Source organism: Centruroides sculpturatus, unplaced genomic scaffold, assembly GCF_000671375.1.
Source record: "Centruroides sculpturatus isolate CEXI.00-Female unplaced genomic scaffold, Cexi_2.0 scaffold3, whole genome shotgun sequence".
NCBI classification, from domain to species: Eukaryota; Metazoa; Arthropoda; class Arachnida; order Scorpiones; family Buthidae; genus Centruroides; species Centruroides sculpturatus.
In genome coordinates, this window is record NW_019384366.1 from 1069154 (window position 1) to 1096444 (window position 27291).

At 23.9% G+C, this 27291-nt stretch overlaps 1 protein-coding gene across 1 annotated transcript in view; it reads right to left on the reverse strand.

The window, feature by feature from the left end:
- LOC111642560 (Down syndrome cell adhesion molecule-like protein 1 homolog) overlaps window positions 1-27291 on the reverse strand; it is a 106037-nt gene that overhangs the window by 54637 nt on the left and 24109 nt on the right. The window contains exons 4-6 of the mRNA XM_023388919.1: window positions 23040-23223; window positions 16160-16239; window positions 12537-12731 (exon numbers count right to left, since the gene is read on the reverse strand). Of these exons, the coding sequence (XP_023244687.1) occupies window positions 12537-12731; window positions 16160-16239; window positions 23040-23223 (459 nt within the window). The remainder of the gene's footprint in view (window positions 1-12536; window positions 12732-16159; window positions 16240-23039; window positions 23224-27291) is intronic.

The following is a 27291-nucleotide window of genomic DNA, read 5'->3' on the forward strand; positions in this document are numbered from 1 at the left end:
CTTAAAGGAAAAAAAGTTGGTTGGCTGTAATCTGTTGTGTAATTACGGAAAGGAAAGTAAAATTGCTCAACGATTGTTACACATAAAAAGTAAAAAATTGCAGCTATAGTATCCAGATTATCATCAAAATGGTCCTCATCTATTAGCAGCAATTGTTGTACAGTATTAACACTTCAAATAAACTTTTCAAATTGCTTTGGTTAAAGAAATCATATCTAAATGGATTTGCAAAGTTGATAAGTTTATAAATTAATTACAATATTTTAAAAATGAAATCAATATTTTTAAATGAGCTACATTCTAAAATTCTTTTCGATAAATTCTCGAAACTTTTCTAACGTTTTTCTTCAGATAACACTTAATTTATACAATTTTACTAAAATTATTGTGTTTATAAGTAAGAAGATAAAAATAATTTTCTCAAACTCTAATGCTAAAGTTCAAACACAGTTATCTAACAACAAACTTCAAATTTAATATCCTCTGAGTAAATCACATAATAGAATCCCAGCATCATTTTATTGAATTTCAAGTATAAGCTAGAAATGACTTGGGTTTTAAGGTAAAAATAATATTTTGAGAAAACTTTTTTTATTGAATTCAGAAATATTGATAACTTCTTTTCAATAAAGAAATTTTGTAAAAATAAGCAACGAAATATAAAAAAGATTATTACCTTTTACTTAGTAATAATTTATACATTTGTAATTATAACAAATTTTGTACGTTGGAAACAAGAAATAAATCTAAAATAATAATATTTTCCAAGTAAAATATTCATTTGGAATGTAAATCTATCAACTGGAGTAGAATTATACTTAGTTATTTCCCTAATTTTGTACTTAAAGCAATAAACTAATGAGCGTTATATTATCATGAATATCGTATTAATAAACTTAATATAAGTATATAACACATTATATCACGTACTAAATAATTTATGAACTATAAACTTGATAATTAAGTACTATTATTTAGTTTTAATAACAAAGTTAACTTTAGGCATCAAATATTTTCAACTTGGAAAAATTCTTCCTGATATAATGGATGTTTAGATATTATACTTTCGTGTACATGAAAATGGCAATTTGCCAAAAGATCATTCCCCAAAGTAAGGCAGATGGTACCGTAAATACTTAGTATCACTTCGTTTTCTAGTGACATCCTATAGTGCTTTTATTATAGCGAGAAACCAGTGAAAGTCATCTCATGTCCCAGCTATCTTTTTTTATAGGATCCTCTGGTTAGTGATTGGATGCATGATATCAGATATAATAAGTCAAATCATTCATAGTAAGCTACATCAAGCCGCTTTTTTATCGAAACTAAACTTACATTACCTAATTCTGGTATCGTATTAGTACAACAGATTACATTTACTTATACTAATCAGAGACGGCTCTCTGTATCTGAAAGAAAAATTCCCACAGAACCTATGATATGACTCAACTAAAAGCTATTTTACTGATATCTTCTATGCGTTATGAATTAATTATGATACAAATAGGATAAAGTTTAAATATTCAATAAAAGAAAAGCATTGAAAAATGTATATATGTATATACTTTCCGAGCCAACCTCATGCATAAAATGTAAATGCATGCGTGGCTAATATTACATTATTAGTGGCTTTAACATGATATTAGAAGAGTCTTTTTGAATAATACATAACTGTAAAGAATCAGAAAAACAATTACTGTCCGTATAAAGGATGGAATAAGGAATATAGACTATGTCAACTAGGTTTTCAACTACAACTGCAATCCTGCCACTTGCCACTTTCCAGAATTGACTTGGTAATATGGCTTTCCGTTTCCAAAGCGGTATGTTTCTCTTACTGCTACTTCTATTTGCCGAGATGGGATTTACTAGAAGCACTAGAAATGCTGTTCTGCTAGTAGTAAATCTGTGCTTGAACCCCCTCAATAAAATAACTTAAAACTGTTCGACAAGAAAAAAATTTTCTTCTTTTTTTCCCTATCCATTTGCAACTTTATCTGAAGATAAAAATTGTTTCAAATAGAATATTTTTCACAATCGTTCCTTTCTCTGTGTGATCTCCATTTATGTCTCTAAGAGCTACAAAAGCAAATGGGATGGTATAATTGAGTTAGTTCAGTTGATTCATTCGAGGGGTGAGTCATGACATTTGCATTTAGCCATACAAACACGGTTCATTCCATGCTACAGAGTGCAAATATTACATTTAAATGAAAGCTTCTATAATATTTCCTTGAGATAATAACATAGAACATGAATTTAAAGAATAAGTCTTTCTCTTTAGGCAACTTTTGTTTATAGTTTTATAACGAATGAATTTCTTTAAAACAAACAAATTTTGTATATAAAGCTCACAGAAACAAACAGGAAAATTTTAAAACTTTTTAATTGAATCAACCAATTTAGTTTTGAATAAGAAATGTTTTTAATAAGAAGTAATAAAAATTATTTCGTTCTTTATTATTTATTTATTTTTTTCTGTTTTCTTGACGTTATTAATATTTACATTCTAAAGATCAATACTCTAAATAATTAATTATAAATTTTTATTTATTTATTATATTTTTTTAACAAACAAATATTAAGTTTACATTTTATATGCAATTTTAAACAATAATATTCTATTAAAACAACGAAAATGATTAAATAATACTTAGCTATCGTTTTATTATGGAACTTTAAAAAATATTTTTTATATCTCTACGGACTTTCCTTTTATAACATTAATTTCCGCCATTAAAACAGAACCTAATTTTCTTTTTTCCAATTTTTTTTTTAAACTCTTCCATAGAGAATAAAAAGAATTTCACGTTGTACAGAAAAATAAATTACTGTTAGTCACCGGAAAAAAATAATTGCAGCATAGTTTCAATTTAATTACATCTTAATATCCTTGTTGACTTATCTCTACTTTCCTTTCCAAATAGCATAAAAACATAACATGTTACCCCTTTTTAAAAAGCCCGTATATATGTAAATAGATGTTGCAGGATAAGAGAATTTTCTATAAATTTATTTTTTCCATTTATTTCAGTTACTTTAATTGAAATAAAGAAGATGTTCTTAATTAAGTTAGAAATAGAAAGTATGTTAACTCACTTTTAACTGCTTCTGTTTTGTTGAAAAATGTTACGATATTTGTAACACTGTGTTCAATTAACTCTGCTTTTATTTTAAAGCTGATAATGAATATATATAGGAATGAATTAAATTTAGTATATATAGTAATATATAGGAATAAATTAAATTTAGAATAAATAATATAAGTTTATTAATTCATTCTCAAAAAAATAGCTGATACGTGGATAAGTGTAGACACACAAGCTTTAAATTTATATATATATTTTTAAGTAAAAGTCTATTTCTTAAAGCCATTAATATAAACAAATATATAAATTATTTTATATTTTTATAGTTCATTAAAATCGATGTTTTTCAATTTAAAAAAATTAATTTTTTTTATTTGACTTTGTAAAAATAAATAAAATGTTTATTCTCATATGATATTTATTCTTTTACTTTTTTTTATTCAATATTCTATGTTTTAGCAATAAAGAAAAATTACATAAGTTCATCTTTCGTTAAATAAATAAATTGTATTTATTTGTTTAACGAAATATTGAACGAGTCGACTGAAAAGTTTCTTAGAAATCATTAAAATTAATGCTCATAGTTAAAAAATTTCTTTTGTGTGAAAATATAAAAAAGATATACTGTATCATGATTGAGTTCTTCATGTTATATTTTAAATTCTTCCTCTTTTACATTATTATAATTTATTATCATTAGAAACAGTCTGTCATCAATTAAAATTCAACAAAGCGCAAACAATAACCATGGGGATAAGTTGTCACGGATGCCCTGTTGAGTTAATGCTTCGTGACAATAAACACAACTTGTCACATCATCGCATGCCCGGCCACGCTTAACTTACAGTATATAAATGGCACTACAAAAGGACAAAAGTGATAATTACAGCATTTCTAGATGGATGTGACGACTTATCTACTGTATAAATCTAGAAAGAAGCACCGCCGTTGTCGCATACTGTACTGTACTTAACAATTTAAAACTACTTTGTGTTTGCTGGAATAATAAAACTTTTTTCTATAGTTTCATGGTCAGATTAGTTTCGAAAACTACATTAAATTATTTCATAGTAAATTAAAGTAAGTAGTTCATTTAAAATCAAACTCTTGGTTGCATTTGACTTAATAATGATGTTTATTATAAACAAAGAATTATATTAACTTGTAGAAAAAATGAATTAGAGCTTTTACTTACTCGTTTTTAATTATATATTTAAAAATTTATTTAAAATATCATATAAAATATTATAAACCATCTGAAGTATAGGAACATTGTTTCTAATAACGTGCAATTATAGAAAAAAAAATTCCTTATTAGAATGAATAATTTTAAGATATTTTCTTATTCTTAATAGCATTTTTAATAATAAAATATTCATACTTTTTAAATAGCAGCTTCTTGAAAATTATATTATGTTAATTATTTTAAGTTAATTAATATACTAAATTAATTAATAATCAAATTTCATTAGCTATAATAATTTTTTTCTTCATTTCCGTGTCAAGATTATTGCTGATGGCATAAAATATAAATTTTATAGAAAATTTAATAAAAGAATTACAGAAAATTACATCTTCAACTATCTGAATAATATATGATGTAATTTTTATTTACATTTTCTATATAAGCGCTACTATTTATAATTAAAATGCTTGCTATCGATTTATTCTGTGTCTGATTCTCGAGTGGATAACATAAGCAATAAATAAATATAAAATTAACCAACATGAAAAATATTCTATAGAAAACTTTTAGAAAACATAAAATAAATACGAAAATTTCAGCAATTTTTATAACTTAAATTAGAATTTTACATTGGTAAATGGGAAGTTTTATACATTTTAAAACTTTAAGCATCATATTTTTGAGAATTTCTTAACAGAAACGTACTCATCAAGATCATTTTCCGACACTCTTAATGATATACGACGGAAATCTTGTTCAAATTTAGCATAAAGTCCCATCTAACGATACGAAGTTCAAGTTTATAATTAAAATGCGCATAAATGACAAGAATATTTATCTGTAGCCAAATGCAACATCTAAAAGCTTTCAAAGAGAATTTATTCTACTAAGAGTACTTTCAAGTTAATGGAATTCAGAAAATGTGCTGATGGATCAGTTTATTCATGTAAATATAGTACAAAGCAAATACCTATTAGTATATTCAGTAACACTTCTCTCGTCATTAATTGAAGATAAAGATATGCAAATACTTAAATTTCTAATGCATTTACTATTATAATAAATATAAAATAGATAATTGCAAGGAATATTTATATATAACCGTTTGTATGAGTGTAACTTAAATATTAAATCGATAAATACTTAATTACAGTGCAACATTGTTGTTATTAACTAAATTAGTATGGGTTAAAGGTAAAAGTAAACTTAACGTTAAAGTAATGAATTTATCTTTTATTAAGCAATTCGAATAAAATTATTATTATTAAATTATCATAAAGAGGAGATAATTTATTTAAATATCAAATTTTTAATTTATACGTTCGATATTTAAATAAATTGACTATAATTGAGTTTATGCGTGATTTTGACTTTATCATTATCTAAAATTTTCTGTAATAAAAAAAATTTCCTTATGAAGACCTTTTATAATAAATTTAAATTATTTAATTTTAAAATCTGAAGTATTTTAATAAAATTTTTTATTCTTTTATAACTCCATTAAAATTAGCATGTGAAAGTTTCTTAAATTAAAAAAAATACTCTCCTCCACTTATGGATATATGTATAGAATTTTGGAAAATATTTAATAAAGGATATAATGAAATTTTTATAAGAGATTTTAATATTTTATTATAGTTTATTAAACTATAAAAATATTTTAGTAGATACTGGAATAAAATTTGATTTTCTATACATAAATAGAATACAAAAATTAAAAGCTAATTATTATGGAAGTGATGTTAAACTTTAATAAGAGTAAAATTAGATTAGTGCGTGTGCTATTTCTCAAATTATATATCATATTTTCTCTACAATTTCCGTAATATTTCATTTGCATGTCCTGTAGAACCTAATATAAATAATAATATATACATAGAAAATAACTGCAATAACTTCAGTCTAGAGGGATTTCAAAATTTGATCTTTTCCACCCTTTCTTTCACTGCATACTATTTTTCTTTCCATATTTTTTTCATTTCAATGTTTGATAAGAAAATAAAATATAAATAAAATCTAAAAATTACTAATCAAGACAAACGATAAAAATTTAAATTCTGTACTAGAATTTTTATAAGATTTATTTCCAACTTTTTGTTTTTAAAATATATATATATATATATATATATAAATCTATTAANCTTGTCACATCATCGCATGCCCGGCCACGCTTAACTTACAGTATATAAATGGCACTACAAAAGGACAAAAGTGATAATTACAGCATTTCTAGATGGATGTGACGACTTATCTACTGTATAAATCTAGAAAGAAGCACCGCCGTTGTCGCATACTGTACTGTACTTAACAATTTAAAACTACTTTGTGTTTGCTGGAATAATAAAACTTTTTTCTATAGTTTCATGGTCAGATTAGTTTCGAAAACTACATTAAATTATTTCATAGTAAATTAAAGTAAGTAGTTCATTTAAAATCAAACTCTTGGTTGCATTTGACTTAATAATGATGTTTATTATAAACAAAGAATTATATTAACTTGTAGAAAAAATGAATTAGAGCTTTTACTTACTCGTTTTTAATTATATATTTAAAAATTTATTTAAAATATCATATAAAATATTATAAACCATCTGAAGTATAGGAACATTGTTTCTAATAACGTGCAATTATAGAAAAAAAAATTCCTTATTAGAATGAATAATTTTAAGATATTTTCTTATTCTTAATAGCATTTTTAATAATAAAATATTCATACTTTTTAAATAGCAGCTTCTTGAAAATTATATTATGTTAATTATTTTAAGTTAATTAATATACTAAATTAATTAATAATCAAATTTCATTAGCTATAATAATTTTTTTCTTCATTTCCGTGTCAAGATTATTGCTGATGGCATAAAATATAAATTTTATAGAAAATTTAATAAAAGAATTACAGAAAATTACATCTTCAACTATCTGAATAATATATGATGTAATTTTTATTTACATTTTCTATATAAGCGCTACTATTTATAATTAAAATGCTTGCTATCGATTTATTCTGTGTCTGATTCTCGAGTGGATAACATAAGCAATAAATAAATATAAAATTAACCAACATGAAAAATATTCTATAGAAAACTTTTAGAAAACATAAAATAAATACGAAAATTTCAGCAATTTTTATAACTTAAATTAGAATTTTACATTGGTAAATGGGAAGTTTTATACATTTTAAAACTTTAAGCATCATATTTTTGAGAATTTCTTAACAGAAACGTACTCATCAAGATCATTTTCCGACACTCTTAATGATATACGACGGAAATCTTGTTCAAATTTAGCATAAAGTCCCATCTAACGATACGAAGTTCAAGTTTATAATTAAAATGCGCATAAATGACAAGAATATTTATCTGTAGCCAAATGCAACATCTAAAAGCTTTCAAAGAGAATTTATTCTACTAAGAGTACTTTCAAGTTAATGGAATTCAGAAAATGTGCTGATGGATCAGTTTATTCATGTAAATATAGTACAAAGCAAATACCTATTAGTATATTCAGTAACACTTCTCTCGTCATTAATTGAAGATAAAGATATGCAAATACTTAAATTTCTAATGCATTTACTATTATAATAAATATAAAATAGATAATTGCAAGGAATATTTATATATAACCGTTTGTATGAGTGTAACTTAAATATTAAATCGATAAATACTTAATTACAGTGCAACATTGTTGTTATTAACTAAATTAGTATGGGTTAAAGGTAAAAGTAAACTTAACGTTAAAGTAATGAATTTATCTTTTATTAAGCAATTCGAATAAAATTATTATTATTAAATTATCATAAAGAGGAGATAATTTATTTAAATATCAAATTTTTAATTTATACGTTCGATATTTAAATAAATTGACTATAATTGAGTTTATGCGTGATTTTGACTTTATCATTATCTAAAATTTTCTGTAATAAAAAAAATTTCCTTATGAAGACCTTTTATAATAAATTTAAATTATTTAATTTTAAAATCTGAAGTATTTTAATAAAATTTTTTATTCTTTTATAACTCCATTAAAATTAGCATGTGAAAGTTTCTTAAATTAAAAAAAATACTCTCCTCCACTTATGGATATATGTATAGAATTTTGGAAAATATTTAATAAAGGATATAATGAAATTTTTATAAGAGATTTTAATATTTTATTATAGTTTATTAAACTATAAAAATATTTTAGTAGATACTGGAATAAAATTTGATTTTCTATACATAAATAGAATACAAAAATTAAAAGCTAATTATTATGGAAGTGATGTTAAACTTTAATAAGAGTAAAATTAGATTAGTGCGTGTGCTATTTCTCAAATTATATATCATATTTTCTCTACAATTTCCGTAATATTTCATTTGCATGTCCTGTAGAACCTAATATAAATAATAATATATACATAGAAAATAACTGCAATAACTTCAGTCTAGAGGGATTTCAAAATTTGATCTTTTCCACCCTTTCTTTCACTGCATACTATTTTTCTTTCCATATTTTTTTCATTTCAATGTTTGATAAGAAAATAAAATATAAATAAAATCTAAAAATTACTAATCAAGACAAACGATAAAAATTTAAATTCTGTACTAGAATTTTTATAAGATTTATTTCCAACTTTTTGTTTTTAAAATATATATATATATATATATATATAAATCTAAGAAATGTATATATATTACTATTATTTTTTGAAGTAATGTCGAATTCAAAGTTTATGTCCTTTAGGCAAACATTGAAAATATACACCTTTTTCAAATTCTGTCATTTTGTATGATAAATGATATAAAAGAAAAATTCAGAACACTGAGATCGAATTACTCTTACAGCTGTGTGGAATTTGTAAAAATTGCATACTTTATGCAAAGTTCTATATTATAAACATATCTGCTAGAAAATTTTTTCCTCTTTAAAAACGTTGCTATATAATATTTTATATCATAAAAATATAATTATTATTTATTTAATTAAAATAGACAAAAGAAAGATACATAATTTATGTTCTTTATTTCCGTTATTCAAATGTGACTAAATTAATTAACTTAAAAATAACTGAATGTAAGATAGTATAAGAAAGTTCGTGATTAAATTAATGTTTTTTTAACATTTCTCCCCCTTCAATTTTTAAACATCCAGTTATGAAAAATTTATTTTATTAAACCTTCTACCCCATTATAAACGTGAAAGATTAAAATCTATTCTATAACCTCAACCTTACACATAAAAAAATAATAATGTATCTTTCTCGTTAATTTAATAACGTTAAAGTTATTTTTTCCCCTTCACTAAAAATTATTTATCAAACTGTGAATAGCCCTTGACCGTTGGGAGTCAGATTTTGAAAGACTAGTCAATTTTTCACTTCCTGTTTTCACATAAAAAGAGTATGCAAAGAAAAAAAAGAGAGAAATTGGATGGGGGGATGAGGAATAACCTTTCCAATCTGATTATAATCTTTCCGATGGCTAAAATCAATAAAATGCACTAGAATAAAAAAAATCAAGATTGTATAAAAATAAATTGGAGGATTTTCTCACTGTTTACAGAAAATAATTATAATGGCGATGATTATTGTTATATATATATATAAAAATTGTTACTAGTAGCACGGATAAAAATTGCTAGACATTTTGTAACATTTAAAAAGTAATTCTATAGAGGATAATAATAAAAAGTTCTTTATCAGAAGAGATTGTTTTCACCTATTTTATTGATAAGATATAAATGGATGGTATGTCATGTGATGATAAGAAAAGGGACTATACTAAGAAAACTTATCGAATAATTCTTTAAACTTAATCTACTTTGATAAATCAAAATCATAAAAATAATCTATAAATAATACGTTGTCAACGTTTTCATTAATATGTGATTATTTTCAGGATAAAGTAATCAATTTAAAAAAAAAAACTGATATTTCGTATTATCCAATTCTAGATAAATCCATAAAAAATCTCTATTTAAAAAGTTTTCTAGAGATATAACTCATACCTAATCATTAAATGAAGATGGATAGGTTTTTGATGGTTCCATATGGGATAACAGATAGACAGGTCATCAGAAATTTAACAATAATCAGAAATTCATCATCTTATCTTGTCACGAGACGTTTTAAATGGTGTAAAGATGAAATAGTTTCGTTACGTAAAATTCTATATTTCTTTCCTTTTTTTATATTATAAAAGTTTATTTTAATGACTTATAAAGTTGAATAAAATTTAAGTCATATAAAATGACTTCAAGACTTTTAATTCCATTATAAAAACTGATTTCTAATTTTAAATCTAGCATCATCTACATCATAAAAGTATATATTATTGCCAGTTGCTTATGAAATAAATTTTTCCTCATAAATCTATTGTTTTGATATCAATAACAGATTCATTATAATTTTGATTTCAGAATGCTGGTTTAATATTAAAATATTTTTATTATTTTTACTTTATTTCGAAATTTGATAGTTACTATTGTATTATAAAAACTGTCAGTAAAAATATTAAGTTTATTTGCATAAAAATGTTTTTCTTGATATCATTTTACATATTAATTTAATCATATTACTGTTATAAATATTTATATAAGATCTTTCAAAAGTGATTGACATTTTAATTTTGTTCACATTTTCTTTATTTTTCAGACAACTTAAAATATAAAGGCAACATTCTTCCAAAAACCAATAAGATTTTCTTTTGTTTACCGGTCAAAATTCAGTAAAAATCCGTAAAGGATTTTTTAAGGAACACTTTTAGATAATCATGTCATCAATAAGCTTTTTATTTCTGTAATTTGGCCTGGAAGATTGCAGCTTAGTAGATTTCTAGCTTTTGGATTATCTTAGAGGAAGGGTATTTTTGAAGAAACCTAATTCAATCCACCAATTAAAACAAACTATAAATGAAATTTAGCATATATTTCGGCAAACACACTGGAATATCACGTTATTCTTTGTTTAAAAATAGAAGAAAATAATGTAATTTGGACGAAAATTATTAAATACACCTCCGTTTTTTGTATGAAAGCAGTTATATATACTTATAATTTAATGATACTTGATAACATTATAAATATTTTAAAATGTAGTTGCTTTTGAAAATTTTAATTGACTTTATTATATTACAAAATCACAATTGCGGATTATAAATGATTTTTATAATTAAAGATATAATAAAAGTATTACTATTTACTATTATCAAATTTTTCACGGTGTTTTAGTTCACAAATGGCACATTAATAATTAAATGGATTTTGTTCTTCCGTACTACATGATCCGTTTAATAGAGATGCAACGAAATGGTTATAAGTATCTTATGTCGTTAAAACGTATTAACTTCTGGGATAGACAACATCCAATTACGAGTCTTACAGTTGCTAATAAGATAAAAGATTCCACTACTACTTTAACAATATACTTTTCTTGAACTCTAATACAAACAAGCATTAATTCCTTAATCAAACTGATCTTCTGGAAATATCATTATGTATTTTTTTCAATTCTTGAAATAGGTTGAAATAAAGTATTAGAACAATCTCAGCTTTAAAATACAAAAATTCCGGTAGGAAACAGTTAAATATTCAACAAAAATTTTAATATTACTTTATGAAACTCCTACTTTTACAACTGTATGAATGAAAAAACTAAAAACAAATTTGTTAAAATGCAGTGTGTGTAACTAGATATAGAAGAAAAAAATAATAATAAATTTCGGAATTTCTTATCCTTGCACGTTTTTGGGATTATAATAATTCCAAAATAAATATTTTTTACGTGAAAAGTTTTATTAAAATAGACTTTCTACAACATGATTGATAGTATATATAAAGATGCGATATCAACATTTTAATAATTTTTCTAGTAGCGATTTTAAATAAATTTAACTTAAATCATCCGTCTACGTGGGAATTATAATTAATTATAATAATTTTACGCTATTTTATTAGATAATAAGAACTTTCATTTACGATGTAAAGATAAAATTTTACATTTATCACTTGTTTTATCAGTAAATTTATTAAATAGGTCTCTAAGGTTACTTAATTTTGGCATCGAAAATTGAATTTAGAAAAATAATTAATAAATTTATGGCTATAATAAATAATTATATATTATTTTCCAGTAGAATAGGATTTTTATCATTATAACAAAGTTAGAAAAATACATGACAAATTGATACTTATCGTAAACTTTCGATGTCACACGTAGGATATTGATATGGAATAGGGGAAAATAAACTACAGCCGCTGCCAGTGAAAGAAAAATTTGTACTCGCCTGTTACAATAAGTCTTCCTGTTGTAGCACTATTCACTATTTCTCCAGTCAATCTATTTCTTGTCTGGCATTTGTAGTTCCTATAGGAGTAGTTGGCTTCAACATTTCGGATATGCAAAGTCCCCCAAGGAAACGTCAGATATTTTCCACCTACAGAAAAAAATACCATATTTACGAAAAGAAAAGCAAAAACAACTCGAAATAAGTTAATGAATCCATAGAAAGAATTCATAAATAAAAAATTTCAGAAATCATCCAGATGTTTTACTGATAATAAAGATTGTTCAATAAACTTTCAACTTAAAACTTACCAAATAAAATAAAAACAAAGTCATTTTCGTTTGTCATTTTGTTTAGGAAGATTAGAAGGAAAAATAAATGAAAAAAAATAATAACATTCCTGAACTACAATTTATAAATTTAGAATTTAGGTCAATACTTTCATATTAATGATATAATGTTTTATTAACCACTAAATAAGGTGAAATCATCGATCATGCTCAATATTTATTGCTTGCTGTTAAATTGTCTGGTTGGCAATCTTTCTTTCGATTACGTGTCAAACGGATAAGAGGTGGATTGATTAATGAATAAATCTTAAAAAGAAACAATTACTTTACTGAATGTAAAATTCTAATATCACTAAATCAGTATTTTGCCGTATATATAGAGAAAAACTAGTGGATATTTACAGTTCTTTATCTAACATATCCTCATCTTTTCTAGATTTTTACGTAAAGCAATAAACGATATTTACCTATGTCATGCAGTAGGTTAATAGTTTAAATGTGATTAATTACATCACTTATACATAAAATTCTATACATAAAAAGCCATAGAAGCATGAAATTCATTAATCTAGATTCTGGCTAGATATTTTAATTCACATCTTTTTTAATAAATGAATCATTCACAATGCACAGACACCCCGAAGGATAAAATTAGTCTAGACTAAATAATTTTGTAAATTTTTCTCTGCTGTTTGCAGCTACAAATTATTATATCGTTTTTATTCTCGTAATTAATGATTAATGTCATCTCACATAAAGATCGTATAAGATAAATATGCAATAAAATTCATTCATTAGGCAGAAAGATAGAACATTAGCTAAATAAATTTAAATAATGAAAAAACTATAAAAAATTTTTATAGAATAAAAAANGTAAAAATAAGCAACGAAATATAAAAAAGATTATTACCTTTTACTTAGTAATAATTTATACATTTGTAATTATAACAAATTTTGTACGTTGGAAACAAGAAATAAATCTAAAATAATAATATTTTCCAAGTAAAATATTCATTTGGAATGTAAATCTATCAACTGGAGTAGAATTATACTTAGTTATTTCCCTAATTTTGTACTTAAAGCAATAAACTAATGAGCGTTATATTATCATGAATATCGTATTAATAAACTTAATATAAGTATATAACACATTATATCACGTACTAAATAATTTATGAACTATAAACTTGATAATTAAGTACTATTATTTAGTTTTAATAACAAAGTTAACTTTAGGCATCAAATATTTTCAACTTGGAAAAATTCTTCCTGATATAATGGATGTTTAGATATTATACTTTCGTGTACATGAAAATGGCAATTTGCCAAAAGATCATTCCCCAAAGTAAGGCAGATGGTACCGTAAATACTTAGTATCACTTCGTTTTCTAGTGACATCCTATAGTGCTTTTATTATAGCGAGAAACCAGTGAAAGTCATCTCATGTCCCAGCTATCTTTTTTTATAGGATCCTCTGGTTAGTGATTGGATGCATGATATCAGATATAATAAGTCAAATCATTCATAGTAAGCTACATCAAGCCGCTTTTTTATCGAAACTAAACTTACATTACCTAATTCTGGTATCGTATTAGTACAACAGATTACATTTACTTATACTAATCAGAGACGGCTCTCTGTATCTGAAAGAAAAATTCCCACAGAACCTATGATATGACTCAACTAAAAGCTATTTTACTGATATCTTCTATGCGTTATGAATTAATTATGATACAAATAGGATAAAGTTTAAATATTCAATAAAAGAAAAGCATTGAAAAATGTATATATGTATATACTTTCCGAGCCAACCTCATGCATAAAATGTAAATGCATGCGTGGCTAATATTACATTATTAGTGGCTTTAACATGATATTAGAAGAGTCTTTTTGAATAATACATAACTGTAAAGAATCAGAAAAACAATTACTGTCCGTATAAAGGATGGAATAAGGAATATAGACTATGTCAACTAGGTTTTCAACTACAACTGCAATCCTGCCACTTGCCACTTTCCAGAATTGACTTGGTAATATGGCTTTCCGTTTCCAAAGCGGTATGTTTCTCTTACTGCTACTTCTATTTGCCGAGATGGGATTTACTAGAAGCACTAGAAATGCTGTTCTGCTAGTAGTAAATCTGTGCTTGAACCCCCTCAATAAAATAACTTAAAACTGTTCGACAAGAAAAAAATTTTCTTCTTTTTTTCCCTATCCATTTGCAACTTTATCTGAAGATAAAAATTGTTTCAAATAGAATATTTTTCACAATCGTTCCTTTCTCTGTGTGATCTCCATTTATGTCTCTAAGAGCTACAAAAGCAAATGGGATGGTATAATTGAGTTAGTTCAGTTGATTCATTCGAGGGGTGAGTCATGACATTTGCATTTAGCCATACAAACACGGTTCATTCCATGCTACAGAGTGCAAATATTACATTTAAATGAAAGCTTCTATAATATTTCCTTGAGATAATAACATAGAACATGAATTTAAAGAATAAGTCTTTCTCTTTAGGCAACTTTTGTTTATAGTTTTATAACGAATGAATTTCTTTAAAACAAACAAATTTTGTATATAAAGCTCACAGAAACAAACAGGAAAATTTTAAAACTTTTTAATTGAATCAACCAATTTAGTTTTGAATAAGAAATGTTTTTAATAAGAAGTAATAAAAATTATTTCGTTCTTTATTATTTATTTATTTTTTTCTGTTTTCTTGACGTTATTAATATTTACATTCTAAAGATCAATACTCTAAATAATTAATTATAAATTTTTATTTATTTATTATATTTTTTTAACAAACAAATATTAAGTTTACATTTTATATGCAATTTTAAACAATAATATTCTATTAAAACAACGAAAATGATTAAATAATACTTAGCTATCGTTTTATTATGGAACTTTAAAAAATATTTTTTATATCTCTACGGACTTTCCTTTTATAACATTAATTTCCGCCATTAAAACAGAACCTAATTTTCTTTTTTCCAATTTTTTTTTTAAACTCTTCCATAGAGAATAAAAAGAATTTCACGTTGTACAGAAAAATAAATTACTGTTAGTCACCGGAAAAAAATAATTGCAGCATAGTTTCAATTTAATTACATCTTAATATCCTTGTTGACTTATCTCTACTTTCCTTTCCAAATAGCATAAAAACATAACATGTTACCCCTTTTTAAAAAGCCCGTATATATGTAAATAGATGTTGCAGGATAAGAGAATTTTCTATAAATTTATTTTTTCCATTTATTTCAGTTACTTTAATTGAAATAAAGAAGATGTTCTTAATTAAGTTAGAAATAGAAAGTATGTTAACTCACTTTTAACTGCTTCTGTTTTGTTGAAAAATGTTACGATATTTGTAACACTGTGTTCAATTAACTCTGCTTTTATTTTAAAGCTGATAATGAATATATATAGGAATGAATTAAATTTAGTATATATAGTAATATATAGGAATAAATTAAATTTAGAATAAATAATATAAGTTTATTAATTCATTCTCAAAAAAATAGCTGATACGTGGATAAGTGTAGACACACAAGCTTTAAATTTATATATATATTTTTAAGTAAAAGTCTATTTCTTAAAGCCATTAATATAAACAAATATATAAATTATTTTATATTTTTATAGTTCATTAAAATCGATGTTTTTCAATTTAAAAAATTTGATTTTTTTATTTGACTTTGTAAAAATAAATAAAATGTTTATTCTCATATGATATTTATTCTTTTACTTTTTTTTATTCAATATTCTATGTTTTAGCAATAAAGAAAAATTACATAAGTTCATCTTTCGTTAAATAAATAAATTGTATTTATTTGTTTAACGAAATATTGAACGAGTCGACTGAAAAGTTTCTTAGAAATCATTAAAATTAATGCTCATAGTTAAAAAATTTCTTTTGTGTGAAAATATAAAAAATATATACTGTATCATGATTGAGTTCTTCATGTTATATTTTAAATTCTTCCTCTTTTACATTATTATAATTTATTATCATTAGAAACAGTCTGTCATCAATTAAAATTCAACAAAGCGCAAACAATAACCATGGGGATAAGTTGTCACGGATGCCCTGTTGAGTTAATGCTTCGTGACAATAAACACAACTTGTCACATCATCGCATGCCCGGCCACGCTTAACTTACAGTATATAAATGGCACTACAAAAGGACAAAAGTGATAATTACAGCATTTCTAGATGGATGTGACGACTTATCTACTGTATAAATCTAGAAAGAAGCACCGCCGTTGTCGCATACTGTACTGTACTTAACAATTTAAAACTACTTTGTGTTTGCTGGAATAATAAAACTTTTTTCTATAGTTTCATGGTCAGATTAGTTTCGAAAACTACATTAAATTATTTCATAGTAAATTAAAGTAAGTAGTTCATTTAAAATCAAACTCTTGGTTGCATTTGACTTAATAATGATGTTTATTATAAACAAAGAATTATATTAACTTGTAGAAAAAATGAATTAGAGCTTTTACTTACTCGTTTTTAATTATATATTTAAAAATTTATTTAAAATATCATATAAAATATTATAAACCATCTGAAGTATAGGAACATTGTTTCTAATAACGTGCAATTATAGAAAAAAAAATTCCTTATTAGAATGAATAATTTTAAGATATTTTCTTATTCTTAATAGCATTTTTAATAATAAAATATTCATACTTTTTAAATAGCAGCTTCTTGAAAATTATATTATGTTAATTATTTTAAGTTAATTAATATACTAAATTAATTAATAATCAAATTTCATTAGCTATAATAATTTTTTTCTTCATTTCCGTGTCAAGATTATTGCTGATGGCATAAAATATAAATTTTATAGAAAATTTAATAAAAGAATTACAGAAAATTACATCTTCAACTATCTGAATAATATATGATGTAATTTTTATTTACATTTTCTATATAAGCGCTACTATTTATAATTAAAATGCTTGCTATCGATTTATTCTGTGTCTGATTCTCGAGTGGATAACATAAGCAATAAATAAATATAAAATTAACCAACATGAAAAATATTCTATAGAAAACTTTTAGAAAACATAAAATAAATACGAAAATTTCAGCAATTTTTATAACTTAAATTAGAATTTTACATTGGTAAATGGGAAGTTTTATACATTTTAAAACTTTAAGCATCATATTTTTGAGAATTTCTTAACAGAAACGTACTCATCAAGATCATTTTCCGACACTCTTAATGATATACGACGGAAATCTTGTTCAAATTTAGCATAAAGTCCCATCTAACGATACGAAGTTCAAGTTTATAATTAAAATGCGCATAAATGACAAGAATATTTATCTGTAGCCAAATGCAACATCTAAAAGCTTTCAAAGAGAATTTATTCTACTAAGAGTACTTTCAAGTTAATGGAATTCAGAAAATGTGCTGATGGATCAGTTTATTCATGTAAATATAGTACAAAGCAAATACCTATTAGTATATTCAGTAACACTTCTCTCGTCATTAATTGAAGATAAAGATATGCAAATACTTAAATTTCTAATGCATTTACTATTATAATAAATATAAAATAGATAATTGCAAGGAATATTTATATATAACCGTTTGTATGAGTGTAACTTAAATATTAAATCGATAAATACTTAATTACAGTGCAACATTGTTGTTATTAACTAAATTAGTATGGGTTAAAGGTAAAAGTAAACTTAACGTTAAAGTAATGAATTTATCTTTTATTAAGCAATTCGAATAAAATTATTATTATTAAATTATCATAAAGAGGAGATAATTTATTTAAATATCAAATTTTTAATTTATACGTTCGATATTTAAATAAATTGACTATAATTGAGTTTATGCGTGATTTTGACTTTATCATTATCTAAAATTTTCTGTAATAAAAAAAATTTCCTTATGAAGACCTTTTATAATAAATTTAAATTATTTAATTTTAAAATCTGAAGTATTTTAATAAAATTTTTTATTCTTTTATAACTCCATTAAAATTAGCATGTGAAAGTTTCTTAAATTAAAAAAAATACTCTCCTCCACTTATGGATATATGTATAGAATTTTGGAAAATATTTAATAAAGGATATAATGAAATTTTTATAAGAGATTTTAATATTTTATTATAGTTTATTAAACTATAAAAATATTTTAGTAGATACTGGAATAAAATTTGATTTTCTATACATAAATAGAATACAAAAATTAAAAGCTAATTATTATGGAAGTGATGTTAAACTTTAATAAGAGTAAAATTAGATTAGTGCGTGTGCTATTTCTCAAATTATATATCATATTTTCTCTACAATTTCCGTAATATTTCATTTGCATGTCCTGTAGAACCTAATATAAATAATAATATATACATAGAAAATAACTGCAATAACTTCAGTCTAGAGGGATTTCAAAATTTGATCTTTTCCACCCTTTCTTTCACTGCATACTATTTTTCTTTCCATATTTTTTTCATTTCAATGTTTGATAAGAAAATAAAATATAAATAAAATCTAAAAATTACTAATCAAGACAAACGATAAAAATTTAAATTCTGTACTAGAATTTTTATAAGATTTATTTCCAACTTTTTGTTTTTAAAATATATATATATATATATATATATAAATCTAAGAAATGTATATATATTACTATTATTTTTTGAAGTAATGTCGAATTCAAAGTTTATGTCCTTTAGGCAAACATTGAAAATATACACCTTTTTCAAATTCTGTCATTTTGTATGATAAATGATATAAAAGAAAAATTCAGAACACTGAGATCGAATTACTCTTACAGCTGTGTGGAATTTGTAAAAATTGCATACTCTATGCAAAGTTCTATATTATAAACATATCTGCTAGAAAATTTTTTCCTCTTTAAAAACGTTGCTATATAATATTTTATATCATAAAAATATAATTATTATTTATTTAATTAAAATAGACAAAAGAAAGATACATAATTTATGTTCTTTATTTCCGTTATTCAAATGTGACTAAATTAATTAACTTAAAAATAACTGAATGTAAGATAGTATAAGAAAGTTCGTGATTAAATTAATGTTTTTTTAACATTTCTCCCCCTTCAATTTTTAAACATCCAGTTATGAAAAATTTATTTTATTAAACCTTCTACCCCATTATAAACGTGAAAGATTAAAATCTATTCTATAACCTCAACCTTACACATAAAAAAATAATAATGTATCTTTCTCGTTAATTTAATAACGTTAAAGTTATTTTTTCCCCTTCACTAAAAATTATTTATCAAACTGTGAATAGCCCTTGACCGTTGGGAGTCAGATTTTGAAAGACTAGTCAATTTTTCACTTCCTGTTTTCACATAAAAAGAGTATGCAAAGAAAAAAAAGAGAGAAATTGGATGGGGGGATGAGGAATAACCTTTCCAATCTGATTATAATCTTTCCGATGGCTAAAATCAATAAAATGCACTAGAATAAAAAAAATCAAGATTGTATAAAAATAAATTGGAGGATTTTCTCACTGTTTACAGAAAATAATTATAATGGCGATGATTATTGTTATATATATATATAAAAATTGTTACTAGTAGCACGGATAAAAATTGCTAGACATTTTGTAACATTTAAAAAGTAATTCTATAGAGGATAATAATAAAAAGTTCTTTATCAGAAGAGATTGTTTTCACCTATTTTATTGATAAGATATAAATGGATGGTATGTCATGTGATGATAAGAAAAGGGACTATACTAAGAAAACTTATCGAATAATTCTTTAAACTTAATCTACTTTGATAAATCAAAATCATAAAAATAATCTATAAATAATACGTTGTCAACGTTTTCATTAATATGTGATTATTTTCAGGATAAAGTAATCAATTTAAAAAAAAACTGATATTTCGTATTATCCAATTCTAGATAAATCCATAAAAAATCTCTATTTAAAAAGTTTTCTAGAGATATAACTCATACCTAATCATTAAATGAAGATGGATAGGTTTTTGATGGTTCCATATGGGATAACAGATAGACAGGTCATCAGAAATTTAACAATAATCAGAAATTCATCATCTTATCTTGTCACGAGACGTTTTAAATGGTGTAAAGATGAAATAGTTTCGTTACGTAAAATTCTATATTTCTTTCCTTTTTTTATATTATAAAAGTTTATTTTAATGACTTATAAAGTTGAATAAAATTTAAGTCATATAAAATGACTTCAAGACTTTTAATTCCATTATAAAAACTGATTTCTAATTTTAAATCTAGCATCATCTACATCATAAAAGTATATATTATTGCCAGTTGCTTATGAAATAAATTTTTCCTCATAAATCTATTGTTTTGATATCAATAACAGATTCATTATAATTTTGATTTCAGAATGCTGGTTTAATATTAAAATATTTTTATTATTTTTACTTTATTTCGAAATTTGATAGTTACTATTGTATTATAAAAACTGTCAGTAAAAATATTAAGTTTATTTGCATAAAAATGTTTTTCTTGATATCATTTTACATATTAATTTAATCATATTACTGTTATAAATATTTATATAAGATCTTTCAAAAGTGATTGACATTTTAATTTTGTTCACATTTTCTTTATTTTTCAGACAACTTAAAATATAAAGGCAACATTCTTCCAAAAACCAATAAGATTTTCTTTTGTTTACCGGTCAAAATTCAGTAAAAATCCGTAAAGGATTTTTTAAGGAACACTTTTAGATAATCATGTCATCAATAAGCTTTTTATTTCTGTAATTTGGCCTGGAAGATTGCAGCTTAGTAGATTTCTAGCTTTTGGATTATCTTAGAGGAAGGGTATTTTTGAAGAAACCTAATTCAATCCACCAATTAAAACAAACTATAAATGAAATTTAGCATATATTTCGGCAAACACACTGGAATATCACGTTATTCTTTGTTTAAAAATAGAAGAAAATAATGTAATTTGGACGAAAATTATTAAATACACCTCCGTTTTTTTGTATGAAAGCAGTTATATATACTTATAATTTAATGATACTTGATAACATTATAAATATTTTAAAATGTAGTTGCTTTTGAAAATTTTAATTGACTTTATTATATTACAAAATCACAATTGCGGATTATAAATGATTTTTATGATTAAAGATATAATAAAAGTATTACTATTTACTATTATCAAATTTTTCACGGTGTTTTAGTTCACAAATGGCACATTAATAATTAAATGGATTTTGTTCTTCCGTACTACATGATCCGTTTAATAGAGATGCAACGAAATGGTTATAAGTATCTTATGTCGTTAAAACGTATTAACTTCTGGGATAGACAACATCCAATTACGAGTCTTACGGTTACTAATAAGATAAAAGATTCCACTACTACTTTAACAATATACTTTTCTTGAACTCTAATACAAACAAGCATTAATTACTTAATCAAACTGATCTTCTGGAAATATCATTATGTATTTTTTTCAATTCTTGAAATAGGTTGAAATAAAGTATTAGAACAATCTCAGCTTTAAAATACAAAAATTCCGGTAGGAAACAGTTAAATATTCAACAAAAATTTTAATATTACTTTATGAAACTCCTACTTTTACAACTGTATGAATGAAAAAACTAAAAACAAATTTGTTAAAATGCAGTGTGTGTAACTAGATATAGAAGAAAAAAATAATAATAAATTTCGGAATTTCTTATCCTTGCACGTTTTTGGGATTATAATAATTCCAAAATAAATATTTTTTACGTGAAAAGTTTTATTAAAATAGACTTTCTACAACATGATTGATAGTATATATAAAGATGCGATATCAACATTTTAATAATTTTTCTAGTAGCGATTTTAAATAAATTTAACTTAAATCATCCGTCTACGTGGGAATTATAATTAATTATAATAATTTTACGCTATTTTATTAGATAATAAGAACTTTCATTTACGATGTAAAGATAAAATTTTACATTTATCACTTGTTTTATCAGTAAATTTATTAAATAGGTCTCTAAGGTTACTTAATTTTGGCATCGAAAATTGAATTTAGAAAAATAATTAATAAATTTATGGCTATAATAAATAATTATATATTATTTTCCAGTAGAATAGGATTTTTATCATTATAACAAAGTTAGAAAAATACATGACAAATTGATACTTATCGTAAACTTTCGATGTCACACGTAGGATATTGATATGGAATAGGGGAAAATAAACTACAGCCGCTGCCAGTGAAAGAAAAATTTGTACTCGCCTGTTACAATAAGTCTTCCTGTTGTAGCACTATTCACTATTTCTCCAGTCAATCTATTTCTTGTCTGGCATTTGTAGTTCCTATAGGAGTAGTTGGCTTCAACATTTCGGATATGCAAAGTCCCCCAAGGAAACGTCAGATATTTTCCACCTACAGAAAAAAATACCATATTTACGAAAAGAAAAGCAAAAACAACTCGAAATAAGTTAATGAATCCATAGAAAGAATTCATAAATAAAAAATTTCAGAAATCATCCAGATGTTTTACTGATAATAAAGATTGTTCAATAAACTTTCAACTTAAAACTTACCAAATAAAATAAAAACAAAGTCATTTTCGTTTGTCATTTTGTTTAGGAAGATTAGAAGGAAAAATAAATGAAAAAAAATAATAACATTCCTGAACTACAATTTATAAATTTAGAATTTAGGTCAATACTTTCATATTAATGATATAATGTTTTATTAACCACTAAATAAGGTGAAATCATCGATCATGCTCAATATTTATTGCTTGCTGTTAAATTGTCTGGTTGGCAATCTTTCTTTCGATTACGTGTCAAACGGATAAGAGGTGGATTGATTAATGAATAAATCTTAAAAAGAAACAATTACTTTACTGAATGTAAAATTCTAATATCACTAAATCAGTATTTTGCCGTATATATAGAGAAAAACTAGTGGATATTTACAGTTCTTTATCTAACATATCCTCATCTTTTCTAGATTTTTACGTAAAGCAATAAACGATATTTACCTATGTCATGCAGTAGGTTAATAGTTTAAATGTGATTAATTACATCACTTATACATAAAATTCTATACATAAAAAGCCATAGAAGCATGAAATTCATTAATCTAGATTCTGGCTAGATATTTTAATTCACATCTTTTTTAATAAATGAATCATTCACAATGCACAGACACCCCGAAGGATAAAATTAGTCTAGACTAAATAATTTTGTAAATTTTTCTCTGCTGTTTGCAGCTACAAATTATTATATCGTTTTTATTCTCGTAATTAATGATTAATGTCATCTCACATAAAGATCGTATAAGATAAATATGCAATAAAATTCATTCATTAGGCAGAAAGATAGAACATTAGCTAAATAAATTTAAATAATGAAAAAACTATAAAAAATTTTTATAGAATAAAAAAATTTAATGTATATAAAAATTACAAAGTTAAAGAATAATTTGAGAATTTAATTGATCGATCAATCTTTATTGGTTTATATTAATATATAGTTAAATGAGCTTCACGGCTTTCTCTCTTCTATTTGCCTTTGTCTTGGAAGATTAATTTTAAAAATTATGTATAAGAAAACTAAAATTCTACGAAAAAACTTTTAAAAATTAGATATTCGCTAATGAAGGAGAAATTTCAGAATTTCTTTTTTCTTTTAAAGAAAGTTTAATTCAAAGAAAAAACGACAAAAGAGAAAAATTTTGTTAAAGATTATAATTAGTATCAATCATAATTTAAATAATACACGCATTGCAAAACTCGATTTTCATATTATTTATATTTAAAAAAATGACGTCTCCAATGTAGTTTAATTGACATTTAACGGTTCGGTTAATAAACAGGGATTCAAATATTAACTTTAAACTCTGTTTGTATATATAATTAATGAAAAATATCAGCGCCGAAACTAATATTAAATTGCATTTTCAAATATAAATAATTCGGTATTTAATATGCACGATTGCGCAATTTCTATTAAAATTTAATCAAAGCGAAAAGCGAATGAAAATACTTGTCACTGTCAGAATATAATTGGAGTTATATCGCGAAATACAACCATTCGATCTTCAATCGATGAACATCAGAACTGAATACATTAAAACCATCGGGTTATTACCCACAAGTGCAATCATTCCAAACCACGAATCACATTGAAAGTAGCCACTTAAATCATCCAGTACTCTTCTATTTTCTCTTCCGGAGATGAAATCCATCTATTCAATGACAACCATATTACTCTTTTGTATAGTCTTAAACTGTAATACCTTTTGATGAGCTTTTTATCAAAGAGTCATCTGAGGATCTTCTGTATTCTAGTTCCTATTTCCTCCTTAAATACATCCCATTCATCGCATGGGTAAATGACTTAATTTTATCAAAATTTTCAAAGAAGCTCCACATGATAAAAAAAAAAATTGTTTTTTAGTTTTCTTGTATTTTCTTCTTGATAACTCGAAATGGATATCATTTCATGTATCAAAGGCAATCTATTTTGAGTTTAAACCTGTTCAAATTTTGTATGCAAGAAATTTTATCCAGTTTTCCTTATTTTTCTTTAGGATAATATCGCTATAGAGGATTCGCTATATTTTATGTTTTATTGAATTCAAAGGTAAAGCATTCCTACAGGATATTGCTCTATACTGTTAAGTCTTCACACAATAAGGAATGCAATAACAGGGAACTTCATTTTTGGTATGGTGGCCGTTTAACAGTTAGAGAACATCCGTATATATAACTAACTTGTAAGAAAATTTCTATATTGGAAAATTTTCGTGAAATATATCTTGTATACATGTAAAAATAGCTTAAAATATATACTTTCTTAAATTTTATACGGATTAAAATAAAATTTTGCGACTTTATAAGACTATAAAATCTTTTAACTTAAAGTTTCACGAAAAATAATATAGTAGGAGCCTAAACTGAAAATTAAAAATGATATGGTGTTAAATATAAAATGATAATACTTGAATTAATATTATAATTAATAAATATTACAAAATATNAGATCATTTTCCGACACTCTTAATGATATACGACGGAAATCTTGTTCAAATTTAGCATAAAGTCCCATCTAACGATACGAAGTTCAAGTTTATAATTAAAATGCGCATAAATGACAAGAATATTTATCTGTAGCCAAATGCAACATCTAAAAGCTTTCAAAGAGAATTTATTCTACTAAGAGTACTTTCAAGTTAATGGAATTCAGAAAATGTGCTGATGGATCAGTTTATTCATGTAAATATAGTACAAAGCAAATACCTATTAGTATATTCAGTAACACTTCTCTCGTCATTAATTGAAGATAAAGATATGCAAATACTTAAATTTCTAATGCATTTACTATTATAATAAATATAAAATAGATAATTGCAAGGAATATTTATATATAACCGTTTGTATGAGTGTAACTTAAATATTAAATCGATAAATACTTAATTACAGTGCAACATTGTTGTTATTAACTAAATTAGTATGGGTTAAAGGTAAAAGTAAACTTAACGTTAAAGTAATGAATTTATCTTTTATTAAGCAATTCGAATAAAATTATTATTATTAAATTATCATAAAGAGGAGATAATTTATTTAAATATCAAATTTTTAATTTATACGTTCGATATTTAAATAAATTGACTATAATTGAGTTTATGCGTGATTTTGACTTTATCATTATCTAAAATTTTCTGTAATAAAAAAAATTTCCTTATGAAGACCTTTTATAATAAATTTAAATTATTTAATTTTAAAATCTGAAGTATTTTAATAAAATTTTTTATTCTTTTATAACTCCATTAAAATTAGCATGTGAAAGTTTCTTAAATTAAAAAAAATACTCTCCTCCACTTATGGATATATGTATAGAATTTTGGAAAATATTTAATAAAGGATATAATGAAATTTTTATAAGAGATTTTAATATTTTATTATAGTTTATTAAACTATAAAAATATTTTAGTAGATACTGGAATAAAATTTGATTTTCTATACATAAATAGAATACAAAAATTAAAAGCTAATTATTATGGAAGTGATGTTAAACTTTAATAAGAGTAAAATTAGATTAGTGCGTGTGCTATTTCTCAAATTATATATCATATTTTCTCTACAATTTCCGTAATATTTCATTTGCATGTCCTGTAGAACCTAATATAAATAATAATATATACATAGAAAATAACTGCAATAACTTCAGTCTAGAGGGATTTCAAAATTTGATCTTTTCCACCCTTTCTTTCACTGCATACTATTTTTCTTTCCATATTTTTTTCATTTCAATGTTTGATAAGAAAATAAAATATAAATAAAATCTAAAAATTACTAATCAAGACAAACGATAAAAATTTAAATTCTGTACTAGAATTTTTATAAGATTTATTTCCAACTTTTTGTTTTTAAAATATATATATATATATATATATATAAATCTATTGTATACAGAGTGATGTGTATGTGTTGGCACC